This window comes from Liolophura sinensis, chromosome 11 (assembly GCF_032854445.1).
Source record: "Liolophura sinensis isolate JHLJ2023 chromosome 11, CUHK_Ljap_v2, whole genome shotgun sequence".
Classification (NCBI taxonomy): Eukaryota; Metazoa; Mollusca; class Polyplacophora; order Chitonida; family Chitonidae; genus Liolophura; species Liolophura sinensis.
In genome coordinates, this window is record NC_088305.1 from 9,173,493 (window position 1) to 9,190,700 (window position 17,208).

The 17,208-nt window shown below is 40.4% G+C and overlaps 1 protein-coding gene across 1 annotated transcript in view; it reads left to right on the top strand.

The window, feature by feature from the left end:
• Positions 1-10,859: 10,859 nt before the first annotated feature.
• The window catches only part of LOC135477839 (ficolin-1-A-like), a 109,030-nt gene continuing 102,681 nt past the window's right edge, over positions 10,860-17,208 (top strand). Inside the window, exon 1 of the mRNA XM_064758044.1 lies at positions 10,860-11,009. Coding sequence (XP_064614114.1) covers positions 10,860-11,009 — 150 coding nt within the window. The remainder of the gene's footprint in view (positions 11,010-17,208) is intronic.

Genomic DNA, 17,208 nt, shown 5'->3' on the forward strand with positions numbered 1-17,208 from the left:
AGGCCTAGTACGTATTCACGTACATTGTGATAAAACTGAAATATTGTTGAAAACGACGTTAAAACTTTCACTCACTCACGTACATTGTACATATGTATATAAAGGCCCGCGGGTTGGGAGCCGGTGGTGTGAAGTTACGGTCTCTACAGGAAGTAGAGATGATAAGGTGAAATGCTGGAATCCAGCTCTTACTAGTTCGCCTGCGGATTTACCTCAGAAGGGTTGTCCCTGGCAAATGACCAGGATTTTGACACATACATGTATCATATATACCGAGGATCGTTATATGAGTTAAAATGTGCTCAATATGGCGCCACCAGCCAACTAAATTAAACAGTTGTCCGTATTCATCTCACCAATACCTGTCTCAAACTGTTTTAAGTTCATGTAGCAACATAAGCAGTGTATCACACATTCCTATACTATAAAAGGGACAGAGTACAAAAATAAGAGTCAGTGCAAAGAAAGAACATTAAACTTAACGTTCATTTTTATTTTTAAACCAGGGGCCGAGGAAGTTAGGACTGTAGCACGGCGCAATGACAAAGAAGCCTCCCACCAAAGCAGTCGCTGTGATTTGGGGGTATTCTTTCTCTTTAACCTGCTGTCAGTCTGACTGGGATATGTACATATTCAGGGGTCTTCTGGGAACATTTATTTATTATATTTATTTGATGGGTGTTTTATGCCGTACTCAAGAATATATTTATTTTATTTATTTATTTACTTATTCTGTTGACTGGTGTTTTACGCTGTACTCAAGAATATGTTACTTATACGACGGCGGCCAGCATTATGGTGGGTGGAAACCGGGCAGAGCCCGGGGGAAACCCATGACCATCCGCAGGTTGCTGACAGACCTTCTCACGTGCAAGGAATATATACGACGACGGCCAGAAAACGTGGTGTGGTGGGAAGAAAGCGGTCAGAGCCAGGAGGAAACCCGACCATTCGCAGGTTTCCGAGAGACCTGCCCACGTACGGCCGGAAAGGAAGACAGCATACGTTAGGCTTTAACTGACAGCGACTGCATTGGTGACAGCGACTGTATTGCGCCGCGCTGGCGTGCGAAACTCTCGGCCACGGAGGTAAATTATATTACAGATAGATCTTAATGCCAAGGTTTAAGGGGAAAAAAACATCCAACTGATGCGGCCTACATGTAACTATTCCATGATCTGAGAGTGGGATGTGGACTGTTCCCGTCTGCAGAGTCAGTGGACTCCAGAGAATGAATAACCGGCTGTGTTGAACTTGTACAAGAAGTTTTACAGGAAAAACCTATCTATATCATTGGGTTTTTTTTTACGTCGTACTCAAAAATATTTCACTTACACGACTTGCGGCCAGCATCACTGTGGGAGAAAAAAACGGGCAGAGCCCTGGGGAAACGCACGACCCTCCGCAGGTTGCTGGCTGACCTTTACAAGAACAATGAAGTGTATTATTTGGCGCCCAGTCAATATAGGTCTCACCTTATTGAAATCAATATACGTACGTTACATTGTAGGCTTTTCAATGTATCACGTCGAATGGGAACCAATAAAGGGGGATACAGTTATATGTGCTTTACCAGATTACCTTCAACTCGGAAGGGGCCTCCGTGGCTCAGTTGGTTAGCGCGCTAGCGCAGCGTAATGACCCAGGAGCCTCTCACCAATGCTGTCGCTGTGAGTTCAAGTCCAGCCCACGCTGGCTTCCTCCTCTCCGGCCGTACGTGGAAAGCCCTGCCCGGTTTCCTCCAACCATAATGCTGGCCGCTCGTATAAGTGAAATGTTCTTGAGTACGGCGTAAAACGCCAATCAAATAAATAAATAAATAAATAAATCAAACTCGGAAAGAGGCACCACAAGACGTGGTCACCCACTGACTGACTTGGTCAAAATACAAGAAAAAAGCTGATCACATCGCCTTTGACCATAATTGTTTGGATCGCTAGTATTTGTGGACACAAAAAATGTCCAAACTTTTCTTGGTGGACACAACCACTAAAATTTTTGTCTGTGAAATATGTTACTGTATGATTATGGGCACACACACACATACATATATGCACGCCTTCACTCTGGGCACGCTGATTTTATGCGAGATTACATTTTGTTTAAATTTACCGTGGGTTAACTTTAATTTGCCTTTGGATAATAACTCGAGAGAGAAGCGGATAATTGCCTTATGGGTAGTGGCATGAGAGGGACGTACCAGTATATGGCTGGGGTTGGTTTTCAGCGATGTGCATAGCACAATTGTCTATGCCCACTGCGGCCATCTTTGTTTTCTATTTGATTACCATTACCCGTACAATATCTCTGGAACACGTGCTGCCACCAATTGCCTTCAAACTTTCAAAGTAGTGCGACATCGTGGAAATTTATTATTGATTTGTGTTTAAAGTGCTTCGGATTTGCTACACAGAGGTATGTAGTGTAGTTCTCAGTTGGTTAGCGCGCTAGTGCAGCGTTATGACCCAGGAGCTTCTCACAAGAGCGGTCGCTGTGAGTTCAAATCCAGCTCATGCTGACTTCCTCTCCGGCCGTACGCGTGAAGGTCCTTCAGCAACTTGCGGATGGCTGTGAGTTTCCGCCGGGCTCTGTCCGGTTTCCTCCCACCATAATGCTATGTTCTTGTACATTATTTTATGTACAATGTATTTAAAACTAGGTACATGTACATTCACTTAATTGAAGACAAGAAATGTAGAACACATAATGGTAAACACCACAAGGGCGTACAATGTAAAACAACAGTTTAGCTGTTGCTTGTATACGCTGGTCATAATCTGGAATCTGGAATCAATGATCATAAGTCTTAAGTCAATAATGTATGCTGCGCTCATACTACACGGGTACGAGCTTTCAAGGCATCATTTGCATACGGTTTATTTGAATTAGGAATGTGGAAAAGAATGATAAATAAAATTTACAACACACCACAACACTCCTATAAAAGAGCAACGTAGCATAAAAGTAAACGGGCCATTTTGTAACATCTGCAAAAAATATTAAGTAGTAAAAAAGTAGAATTAACGATCTTTGAGTATTGCGCCAAAAATGTCATTGTGAACAAATAAAATTTATAGGCCATATATCTACAAGGCCATTAAATATGCATCTGATGCCCTTTCCATATCAGGTGGATTTTCATTTTTCATTTTAACGACATTATGATGGATACTTTTCTCTGCGTGCTTAAGACAAACCTTGTATGGCGTTTTTCAATTAACTTATCGCCTGCATTCAGCTCTCTGTCGTGATTGCTGTATAAATTGCCTCTAGTCAGTGACACGTAACGTCCCAAGCTCAACACACTGACATGGTCGACGTCCGTGCTATTGCAAATAAATGCAAAAAGAATACTTTTTGTCATTAAAAGTAGACTCCACAAGCATGTTTACTCGAAGAAGACTTTATTGAATCTGGTGACCTCGTAATTATTCAAAAGCATGTGGCATGCTGGAGAAGGGGCGTGGAGAGTAATTTGTTTTACAACAGCTGCACCCCAACCTTTGCAGCAAACTCTACGCAGTAACAAAGCCTACATTGTTTTCTCGGCAAGTAGACTATACTGTCTCCGCAAATAGACTATACTGTCTCCGCAAGTAGACTATACTGTCTCCGCAAGTAGACTATACTGTCTCCGCAAGTAGACTATACTGTCTCCGCAAGTAGACTATACTGTCTCCTCAAGTAGACTATACTGTCTCCGCAAGTAGACTATACTGTCTCCGCAAGTAGACTATACTATATATTTTCACAGCAGAATTTCCTTAGATAAAACTCCGAAGACATACTGCCGTAAGAACATATTGCTACAAGAGATAAAACAAATTTCATTTAATAAGGTTACATTCATCTAAAATTTGAGAACAAGTTCACATGTGACAGTGTCAGAAAGGTTTAAATGTTTAAAGTAAAGCTTAGGTAACTGGCGTCGCTCTACGTCAAGGTATACTAGATTCCAGAATGCCCTCGTTTTTGACGTTGTTAACGTTATCTGAGGCAATGGATTCTTGGTGTCGAAAACAAGTTTATGGAAAGTTAACATACAGTGAAGCAGGCATAATGTATTGTGATGCTTTGCAGATTAAGAATCTTCTAGGATTAATCAATTTTAGAGATAATATACATCCCTCATCTAGAATACTGTATTTCGTCTAAAGTTTGATATGTCAAAATGCACCTTCAGAAGCACACAATGGCCTTAAAGTGATACTTTTGATGCCAACAATTAAGCGTTTGTGATTAGAAATTAATTAGTCTTCATAAACAGCTCTTACACCTGCTCCAATAAGGTTCGTGAATCAATCACAATTAAACTCAATGTGTCACGCGATAAATGGTAAACTTTGCGTGTTTAGCAATAAAGTTACGCTCAGAACACTGCAGTGGAAGGCATTCGAGTGGTCTTAGTTGAAGGAGCTGGTCTGACGAGAGCCGTCGACCGCGTATTATCTATCACTAAGGCCAATATACATATACAAACTGTGCGACCGGGGGAATGTACAAATACCCTGTCCATGGTGAGGCGTAAAGCTACATTTCGTTGAATCAGAAGAGTATGGAGTTCAGCCTGGAAAGGCAGTATGGACGCCCATTATTCAACCGTGGAGGGGCCTCCGTGGCTCAGCTGGTTAGCGCGCTAGCACAGCGTAATGACCCAGGAGTCTCTCACCAATCATGCTGGCTTCCTCTCCGGCCGTAAGTGGGATGGTCTGTCAGCAACCTGCGGATGGTCGTGGGTTACCCCCGGGCTCTACCCGGTTTCCTCCCACCATAATGCTGGCCGCCGTCGTATAAGTGAAATATTCTTGAGTACGGCGTAAAACACCAATAAAATAAATAAATAAATAAATAAATAAATAAATAAATAAATAAATAAATAAATAAATAAATATTCAACTGTGTATTCCAGGCCTATATACACATACATGCTTTATTGCTTTACCTTAAGCAATTTGAGTGAGTACTGTAAAGTAATATGTTAAAACAAATCAGTTGTTAGACTATGTGCTATGTTAACGATTTCGACCAACGCCAAAAGTTGTAACTGCAAAACCTGGTATGTCAAGGATATTCCCTCAAATGCCTTCATTCCAAGTAAGTATGGGAAGAGACTCCAGAATCTCTGGCGTTCTATACATTACTTTATAACGGCGTCTATTTCCGCTTATATTCATCATGCTAAATTCGATCAGTTGCAGTTGCAATCAAATCGCAACTAAGTTACATATTTAGATTATCGACAACATGTAAACTGGCATGTTGCACCATTCGGATGCTGATTTAATTCATTTGCTAACATCATGTCTTGTTGACGTCCATTTTGGGTGACGGCTGGTATAGACATATGTTCGTTTTGACGGATAGGTTTCTTCTAGCTGTATCATCAGAGGAAAAACAGATGTTTAGGAAATTCGGTAGATGTTCGGGGATAGATGGGAAGGGAACAGATTTATTTATTTAATTACTTGATTGGTGTTTTACGCGCCCTACTCAACAATATTTCTCTTATACGACGGCCAACATTATGTTTGGAGCAAACCGGGCAGAGCCCGGGGTGAAACCCACGACCACCGGCAGGTTTTTGACAGACCTTCCCACGGAAGGGAACAGAAGCAAACGCTAAAAAAGGAAGTTTAATAGCAAATGAGTGAGTGAGTGAGTGAGTGAGTGAGTGATTGGAGTTTAACGTCGTACTTAACAATTTTTCAGTCGTATGACGAAGAAATAGCGAATTAAGAAAATAGCCAAAACTTGCACTGTACATAGAATGTCTTCAAATTGATCTGGGATATGACATCAAGTCATTTCTCAAGGGTGTTTAGCTAAGTATATATTATTTCTATCGGAATTGTGACTTACAAAAGTCTGGATGGAGCAGTAACTTGTGATAACAGGATTAGTAGATAACATTAATCACGCTTAGAAAATGATTCCTGTCTAGACTCCCTTTGTTTTGTAAATATTTATGGACTGTACAGAGCCGATGAAGACATTGGCGCAAATAAGTTTTTCAGCGAACATTAAGCAATTTGTCTTGAGGTCCTGTATATATATATATATATATATATATATATATATATATATATATATATATTGCTGGTCGCTATTTTTATCTCGTGTGATTTCCGTCAGTGGAAATTGCCGCCTGCGGGGAGAAGGATAAACCTCGGTATGGACAGCGAGTTATCTACATATAGCAAATAAAAATCTGCGAAGAATTCTTTACACATACGATAATAAATAGCTTACAATGGCCGTATCGCCAGAAACACGTAAGACGCCAAATTTAACTGCTGTGATTCATTGTATTATGATGGTCCATCGGGTGCAGTTTAATTTATTTATTTAGGCTTATGTATATTTTAGTCCTATTTATACGGTAAAACTCTCTGAGGTGAAATCGACTGGTTGGTTTCTCCGGACAGGTATAATTCTTAATGAAAGAAAGGTGGCATATTTTTATCCGGAGTTGAGTGTTGGGACTGAATATCAGGAACAGGTTTCGCAAAACTTTCTGAATTGTTTTGACTTTAACAGAATAAGCGTTCAACATAACAAGCAAAAGCTTTCCGCGTACAAACAATTCTGTAGTGTTTGACGTAACTTTTATTCGAGATGCACAAAGTAGATTTTAAAAGATACCCATCGCCCAACAATTTTATGCCTCTTGACCAGATAAAAACCGAGTCCTGTTTTGCGAATGAAAAACAGGATAACATGCAAAGAGGTCCAATTGCTGTTAGCCTCGATCCTGATGCACACAGGTCATATCCTCTTGACAGAATTGGTTGGAATACGGCTTTCAGTCAGGAGATTTATCAGGTACATTGGGAATTGTGCTGGTTTAATCTTAAGCACCATTTAAAGCACCGACCGATTCAATAAATAAACGTAAATATGGATATACGAAGAGTTGGTTTAATTTACCGAGCCCCCTCCTCCACCAGCCCCTCCGCCTAACGCCCCCCCCCCCCCCCTACACACAAACCTTCCTCAACATTCACCCTCAAAATGAAAAAGTGTGAAAATGTATTTAGGTTTGCCGCTGGTATATACCAGCCAAGAGAAACTGATGTCTCATATTGCTCAATGGCTCCTCACACACCAAGAGGCAAATTCCAGAAGTCAAGCTATGAGGCCGGGATTGGCGTTTAATAATGGCAGCTTGGAGAAACCCCGACGTCTGATATTGCTCCCTGACTCCTCACACATCAACAGGCAAATTCCACTAGTCAAGTTATAAGGCCGGGATTGACGTGCAATAATGGCAGCTTGGAGAAACCCCTACGTCTGACATTGCTCCCTGGCTCTTCACACACCAACAGGCAAATTCCACTAGTCAAGTTATAAGGCCGGGATTGGCGTTTAATAATGGCAGCTTGGAGAAACCCCTACGTCTGACATTGCTCCCTTGCTCCGCACACACCAACAGGCAAATTCCACAAGTCAAGTTATAAGGCCGGGATTGGCGTGCAATAATGGCAGCTTGGAGAAACCCCGACGTCTGACATTGCTCCCTAGCTCCTCACACACCAACAGGCAAATTCCAGAACTCTAGTGTCAGAGGACTGAGTACTGAGAGCCGCTGGATTGTAGCGATAATGGACAGACTCGGACCGGCAGTTTCATGGGTATTGTATACTTTGCCGACAACGATCAATGGTCTACAGCTGTATGTTGTATGATCAATTACCTAGTTCTTGGAAACAATTCCGATCATCGCCTTGAGATACTCCTTACTATACCTAAAAGTATTTCAGAGTAATCTGTTGTTTATTTATGTGTTTTATATGCGGTAACGGTGTTCGTCCACGGGTTCGCTAAGGAAGTGATTCTACTTTATAGGTTATGTCTGATCAGATCTATCCGTCAACGGTCACCTCATGCGTGATCTATGGAAAGGAAATGTACTCCGCAAAGGGGAAATGTACCAAATACCAGTATATTATAAATGCTGAGATCTCCACCAGTTCTTATTCGTTTTTTTTCTTTTTACTCCATTCTGTGACAGTGATTCGTCCACTTTTGACGCATATAAAATGCATGTAGACCCGTCCTTTGATACAAAGTATCCAAATGAGCTTCAATATCTTGATTTATATGTGTTTGCTTACCCGCCTTAGCATACCAGATCCTTTATCGTCGCTTTCAACTCATAGTTTTGGTCATAGTGATGTATCCTTTTAGAAGACCAGTCCTGATTAATGCCGGGAATAGTCATGGTGCTGCTTCAATGGAACATTCTCCTGAAGACACAAGACATGACACCGCGTTCATACACAGCGGACTGACACCGAGCCAGCCAGACATTTGTCGCAGTACGCTGAGGCTGAGCATCAAGGCATGAAATGTAGTCGTTTCAGTCAATGTCGGTTGTATCTACATAACAGCTTACCTCAGATGATGTCAGTTAAGATTATTTGGAATCACACGATGTTTTATCACATTTTCCTTTAAGCTACTCCTATACGAGTCCTCCTGAAATGCCATAAATCATAAATCAAATTAAGAAAATCAAATAAATACATCACGGAAAAGATAACTTTTTTACCGTCTTCTCAGATAAGGCAACGTTCATGTTTTGATGAAAGGGGTAAGGTTTGCTTTATCGTTATCGCTTCGCATCTGATTGCCGTTTTCTTTCTTCTTATACACATAGGAAATCTGATTGGTTAACGAGTGTCATTACCCACAATTGGTATATCGTAAACAGCAGGAATACTGTGTTATTACCATTTATCAACCAGTGCTGGTTCATATCTGCAGCCTTACGCCAGTGAAAGGGGCAACAAATATTTAGAAAAAAAAACTGGAGCAATTTAATTCTACACTTAGTTTAGCTGCCATATTTGATTTGTTTTTCTGCTCAAGGTTAAAGGGACATTCCCTTCTTAATTCAATAGGCACGTAGAGCGACATACCAAGGAAACATTAAACCCACCAATCGCAATCCATGGATCCATGGCCGACGTCAAAGTGAACGAATATGTGAGTACATTTAAACTTGATATGGGTGCGGATGTTACTGTCAGTCCCGTCAGTCACTACGACAGTAAACTACGACAGACAAAGCCACTGAAGCATCAACTAGAAGACTGTATGGCCCCTGGTGATATGAAATGAAGTGTAAAGACACCTTTACATCATCATTATCCGTGAGAGACAAATCAGCAGGAGAGGAGATTTATGTTATAGAAGGTTTAGAACAAGCATTACTAGGCAGACAGGCTGCCGAGAAGCTCAACATGGTTAGCCAAAGTATTGACCATCTCAAAGTCAGCAAGCTACATGTCCAGAGTAATGAAAAATCACCCCAATCTGTTCAAACAAATAGGAAAAATGGACTCTACATACAAAATGACATTTTAAAAGAGGATGCCAAACCATTCGCAATTTCCACGTCGAGACGAGTTCTACTGCCACTAAACGAAGCCACAAAGAAAAAGTTAGACCGGATGTTAGTGATATCCAAAGTAAACAGCCCAACAGAATGGTGCGAACCCTATGGTAGTACCACCCAAAGCCATATGGAAAGATCGGGATATGCATGGATCTCCAGATGCTTAACAACTACGCAAAGCGGAAAACAACATTCACTCCCAGCAGTTGATACAACATTAAGCTGATCAGCAGATTAACGTGGCGTCCAGTATGTTTTATGTCACGCTCACTCACACTAACAGAATTGAGATACGCATAGATCGAGAAGGAAGCTCTAGCACTGGCATGGGCCTGTGAATGGACCAATAGCCTAATAATCGGGAAACCAGTCACAGTTTTAACACGGCCCACAAGCCACTGGTGCCACTACTGACAAACCAAACTCTAGATCGACTTCCTCCAAGGATACAGCGTCACCGAATGAGGTTGGTGAGACTTGATTTCAAGGCAATCAACGAGGTACCCACAAAGTAAATGTACATATCTGACGCGCTGTCGCGTCTCCGAGGCCGAAGCCCAGGCCAAACATCCACAATCAGTCACGTGGAAATGGAAGCATACGTAGACAACATAATCGAGGCTATACCGATATCAGATACGAAACTTCAAATGATCCGGGAAACCCAGGAAGAAGATGAAGTTTGTAAACAAATTAAAGTCTACACTCTAGAAGGATGACTGGAGAAACACCTAATCCGAGACTCTCTGAAGCCATACTATGCGACTAGAGGTGAAATATCACAAGGTATCCTACTTAAAGGAGTCTGATTACTTATACCATGTAGTATGAGGTTGGACATTCTCGACAAGCTTCACGAAGGACACCAAGGAATCGTAAAATGCCTAAACAGAGCACAACAATACGTCTGGCGGCCCAGACTCAGTCGACAAATCCAAGATCTTGTCGAAAGCTGCAAGACATGCGCAGTACACAGAAACCCTCCGGCAGAACCATTGGTGCCTACTCCAGCCCCTGAGCGACCCTGGCAAATGGTCGCCACAGATTTGTTTCACTTACGCAACAAAGACTACTTGATCCTAGTGGACTATTTCTCTCGCTACGTTAAGGTGGCGGCGATGACAAACACCACAAAAGCTACAGAAGTGATCAAAGCTCTGAAAGGTATCTTCTTACGCCATGGTATACCAGCAGAACTTCGCTCGGACAACGATCCTCAGCATGATAGTGCGGCATTCGTCCACTTTGAAAAGAATGGGTATTTCGACATAATAGCTCAAGTCCAAGATTCCCCAGTCGAACGGATGAAGCTGGGCGTGCGGTTAAGGCCATCAAAAACATCCTGAAGAAGGAATCTGACATAGCAAAATTTTTGCTAGCTTACAGGTTGACTGCACTATCGTGGGGACACTCTTCAGCTCAGCTCCTCATGAGAAGTAAACTTCTCAGTACAGTACCGATGATTCACACAGAAATGACTCCGTCTTGGCCCAGTTTGGAAAAACAAGCGACGTGGGAGAAACAGGACAAAATGAAACAGAAAGCATACTTCGACGGACACCACGGTGCTCGCTCTGTTGAACCTATTCCACCTGGGACAACGATTCAGGTAGGGGGTTTGGACAGAACAGGAACAGTACTTCAAAATGGAGATAACCCTAGTGAAATGACTGAGAAACTTTGGAAGCCATTAATTAACAATTTATGTGGAAGACAATTCACCCTATAATCTTTCGTTTCAGATATACGGACACTCCTTTTAAGTTTAAATTTGATACTGTTTCAAATTATTTCGAAGAATCGAACAATCTATGTGAAAGGTAATTCGCCATAATGATGTTTCATTTCAGATATACGGACATACGATTTAAGTTCAGTTTTGGCGCATTTAAATTTTATACTGTTTCAAAGAAATGTTCTTACTTATAAAAGGGAAATGCAATGTAACGTAATCCATGTGCACGCTACATGTATTTTTGTTTATATGTATGCCATACGTCACGACATCACGTGACGTGGCCTTCAAAATAAACAGTCAAGTCTCCTGCACGAACACTCGTTGTTACTCTATCAAGTCGACGATAAAATAACACTGGCCTTTTAGGAAGAATGCCCGAAAAGGTTTTGCCAGTCCATGTCCTGTCAGCGGCCTTATTATAGAGAACTGATCATTTGATCGTTTGTGTTAACTTGTTGAACGCACACAATTCATCATGGATTTCCAGAAGAAAGTATGAACACATGCTGATCGGAAAAACCATTCCACAACATAAAATTGTCGTCCATTCCTTCCAGTGAATAAGAACTGAAGCTGTTCTGTTTACAGATGACCAATACGATTTCAGTGCTGATTATACGGCGTCTACTGATGGATTTGCTGCTCCACGTGTGAGCGTTAGTTCGCTAGCGGCTTCAACTTGTTTCGACACAACCGCCCGTTAAGTGCAAACGTACGGACATCACTGTTTTGAAAGTACTCCTTCGGGCAATTTGGGTCATTTTTATTATCTCATGCATCAGAATGACAGAGTAATTTTATTTCCTTGTGCTTTTTTGTGTTAATTTCACGTTAAAATGTGCATTAGTTCTTGCCATAAAAATACATTAATGTTTTTGTTCCTAGCTAGTAAACGGAAACAAACACGTCAAACCAATTACCTAATTTATCTTACAGTTTTTCGCCCCGTCAATCTCTCTGCTAGTCTCGCATGTGTTAATATCTGTGTTGCCCTCGATATTGGCATATATTCACCTACATTTGACTGTAATTGAAATGGGAGCCCAACACTACTTTTGTAGATTAGAGAAGTGGTGTAGGCAGATGCCTACATTAAAATGTGATGTAGACAATAAATATACGCTTCCAGTTCAGCAGATTGTAGGCAGATGTACTATACCGCGAAATGGAGTTTCTCAACATTTAAAATAAAGTGATATTGATTTACTGTGGCTTGATTACGTAAATAATATGGGACTGACCAGGGTCTGATATAGGCCGGGTGATAGAATTGGCAAGTATCCCCTATTAGTCCATTTGCCATCAGCTTATTTAGACGTTGTTTGTGTCTCGAATTTCTTAATTCTCAACAAGTGTTAGTTTGGTAGTCGTCATCTCCTTGTCCCCGTTCGGAATGTTGTTTGATTACCCATAAGCCAACGTGGACGTAAGTTTATGTCACCAAATCGTTTCAAGCAGATTGCCTTCTATAACCCCCATCAGGGAACCAACGATATCTTTGACTGTTATCCAACTTTTGGTCAACTAGATTACTAACCAGTCGCCAGGCCAGACGCTTTATCGCAACGTTAATCAAATGTGTAAATCCCCATTCCTCCGTCCACCATTGACCATTCACTGTATTATATGTGGAATGAATGCATTTTCAGACCAGTTTGTTGACTTTTCTTGACAGTACATATTGGCGTTCCTCGTTTCTAGACGATTTACAACCAGCACTGTTCGCTTAGTGTCCATCAAAGGGATAGCCATAAATTTGCTATCCACAAACATTTACCTACACTGTGTCAACATGTATATTAGTACTCTCGTTGTATTGTTTGTTCGTACATACAGTATGTGTTACCCAACACGCAATATATGTAGCTGCAATCAGCGGCAGACCGAAACACGCTTTGATACATGGGGGCTGTTTCAAAATTTGAGCATTTTGGTGCATTTTAACTTAAAGACGGTAGAGAAAGTATATAAATCCAGCATTTTTTTTTTCGAGAATACTGTGACAATTACTGTACCGACAGGGAATACGAGGATGTTGGTTCATCTGTTTTGCTTGTATTCGCTCTTCAAAGAAGGAAGTTGTTCGTGAGCCCTCTGTCCGGTTTTCCAAATGGTTGGCAAACGCGATAAATTCTGGTATTTATTTATTCCGAAAAAAAATATTGATTTTCAAGGAGTGGAGTCAGGGGATTTCCATGGACTCCGTGGTTCGTGAGCCAGCCCGGCCCAATGACCTAGTAGTCTCTAATCAATTCGGTTGCTGTGAGTTCAAGTCCAGCTCATGCTAGCTCCCTCTCCGGCCGTACGTGGGAAGGTTTGCTACAACAAGCGGATAGTCGTGGGTTTTACACAGGCTCTACCCGGTTTTCTCCCACCATAATGCTAGCCGCCATCGTATAAATGAAATAATCTACACTGTAAAACACCCTAATCAAATAAAATATAATAAAGGTTTTATTCTGGGTTCCTATTATTCCCCAAAAGTATCAGAATAAATTCTCGTAAAATTTAAGGAAATTCTTAAAACACCCAATTTCTCCAATATTTCTAAAAAATTAACATCGTCAGTGAAATTATGCTGACCTCATAAATTACAATCTAATGTGTAAAACTTAGATCCACTGAATAACTTCACATAGAAAAGCGCGTAGGTCACTCTGAGAAAGGTATTTCAAACTTATTGTTGGCAAACGTCAATATTTCTACCTTTAATTGGCAATCATCACGATTATTTGCTATAAATATAGTATATGACAAAATAAAGGTCGAAATATTAATGTGTGCCAATAATTCATATCAAGTCCTTTCTCGGAGTCATCTTCATACCTTACTAAGACAAACGTTATTAGTGTGGATTCTAAAAATGTTAACAGGAAGGTAATCAAGAATTAGACATAATTTTGCAAGAAATGTGGAAGGAGTTAACATATAAATTAGCTTAATGTCCTTGAGTTGTAAGGAAAAAACAAGAGCATTCCATTCCCTACGCGGAGAGGAGGAAGTCTATAATATAATATAATATAATATAATATAATATAATATAATATAATATAATATAATATAATATAATATAATATAATATAATATAATATAATATAATATAATATAATATAATATAATATAATATAATATAATATAATATAATATAATATAATATAATATAATATAATATATATAATATAATAAATATAATATAATATAATATATAATATAATATAATAATATAATATATAATATAAAGTATACAACCAATCGTAGCATAAAACTACAGCGTTTTCTTACAATGATTTATTTTATTAAATCTTTTCTTTGTATTAATTTGCTGTTTAGTTTCATCACATTAATCTGAATATTAACACGTAAGTGTTACAAAAGTTTTTAACAATTTCATTTCTTGACATTTCGGACTGGTTCCTTTTCGAGGAATGCAATTAGTTCGTCATTGGATTCCCTTTCTGTCTCTCTCATTTGGCATTGCCTTCAAATCGTCTACCAAAAGGTCGAACACCCGAGTAAGCTAAAAACAGGCGACACATGCGTGTTATTGGTTTTGTCACTTAAAGATTTTAGACCAGGGCTATCGTAATTATGGATCTGGCATGCATTAACAAGATCACAGCTTCTCGGTTACATAACCTCGTTCATGTTTTTGCTGGCTTTTTTGTCAGTAATTTTACGGGAAATTTTTTTCAGGAATATGTATGACACTTTGTGGACAAGTTGACCTTGACCTACCGACCAATGATTAATTTCATGGTTTATTTTAGTTTTACGTCGTACTCAGGATTATTTAGACCACGACCAGCGTTTTGGTAGGCGGAAACCTAGCAGAATTCAAGGGTAACCCACGACCACATGCAGGCTGCTGCCAGACCTTCCCATGTACGACCGGAGAGGGAGCCAGGATGAGCTGAACTTGAATTCATAACCATTACACTGGTGAGAGGCTCCTCGGTCATCATGCCCGAGGGCAAGCGCTAACCACTAGGCCACGCAGGCTCCTACATTTCATATAAAATAGATGAATTAGGACACATGTAGTTTGAAAAAATATCGAAAGCTTCATTTCTGACTCAACATTTAACTAAAGTGTTGTTTATCACACTGACGTCACCTGTGTCTTATCAGTGAATCTACGTTGGAAAATGAGCGTTATGATGTAAGGGCACAGTGGTGTCCTTTTTAATCCTTACGGATCTACAAAGTTTGCTAATTACTACAAAGAAAACATCAATTCATTTCCACTAATTTCTTATATGCATTCTATTTCCCCATTACCACGATATTTTCCATCACCATGGTGTCCTCCCATTACCATCCATCACTCTGAAATACCCAATACCATGATGTCCAACTATCACTATGGCTTTCCCCCAATACCATCATATCCTTCATGACCACGATGCCCCTCCCGATGACCACGATGCAGGAGAGAACAGGAATACGATGTCCCCCATGACCACGATGTCCCCATGACCACAATATCCCTCCCCATCTCCCTTCACCACGATGTCCCCATCACCACGATGTCCCTCCCCCCCCCCCATCAACACGATGCCTCTCACGACCACGATGTACCCCATGAACACGATGTTCCCCATGACCACCATGTCCCCCCGTCACTACGATGTGCCCTCACCATCGCCTCCCCCCCTCCAATCCACACACACACTCTTCAGGGGACTACCCAGCTCATACAGTTATAAGGCCGTGATGGCGTTCGATAATGGCAGCTTCGAGAAACCCCGACGTTTGACATTTCTCAGTATCTCCTCACACACCAAGAGGTAACTTCCAGAAGTCAAGTCTCAGCCGCATGAGTACTGAGAGTCGCTGGAGTGCTGAGATGATGGATAGAACCAGACTGGCACTCTCACGGGTATTGGATAATTTGCCAATAACGATCAATAATCTACAGCGGTATGTTGTATGATCAATGGCCTAGTCTGTGGTTACATTTCCTATTATCGGCTTGATACACTCCTTACTATTCCTATAAGTAGAACAATCATGCTAATTTGCTTTCAAATTTAATATCCGCCTAACCGTTAACCCCAGATAGGAAAATACCGTCGCGGAATGTGATACAAACGATGAAACAGACGCTGGCCAAGGCATGGCCGCATATATCACGGCTTAACCGATAGATTTCAAAGTAAACTGTTTTTTTTTTATTTATGTCTCTGATATGAAGTAACTGATGTTTGTTCACCGTTTGCTTTGTAAATAATTGTACTTTGTAGGTTAAATGTGGCCAGATATCCGTCAACAGTCTGCCATCTCAAGCGTGATCTACAGAAAGGAGATCTACTCTTAGAAGATTTAATGCACCAAATAAAAGTATGATATGAATGTCGAGATCTTCATCAGTCCTGTTTGGTGATTTTCTTGCTCCGTGCTGTTAGAGAGATTCCTTCACTTTTGGTGAATATAGAATGTATGTAGACCTGCCCTTTCATACAAACACTCTAACTAGCCTTGAACATCTTGATTTGTGTCCTTGTGTCGTTTTTCTAAGAAACTGCCAATCGCAGGTGCTTAAACATTAGAACAAAAATATCCCGCCAATGTTATTTTTTACAGTTTCATTAACTTGTTGAATGCACACAATTCATCATGAATTTCCAGAAGAAGTTATAACCAATAACCGAACGGAAAACCCATTCCACAATATGAAATTGTCTTCCATTCCTTTCAGTGAATAAAAAGTGAAAATGTTCTATCTGTAGATGAATATTATTATCCCAGTGCTGATAATTCGACGACTATTGATAGATTTGCTACTCCACACGTGAGCGTTAGTTCGTTAACGGCTTGAACTTGTTCCGACAACAACCATCCGCTAATCTCAAACAAGCACCACTGTGTTTTGAAAGCAGGCCTTCGGGCAACTTGTGTAATTTCTATTATCCCATGCATCAGAATAACAGTGTAATCTTGTTTTCTTGTGTTTCTTTCATGTTAATTTCACGTTGAAATACGCAAGAGTTGTCGACATCAAATTACATTTTTTTCTTCCTACAGACCTTAATTATTTTTTTTATTTATTTAATTGGTGTTTTACGCCTAC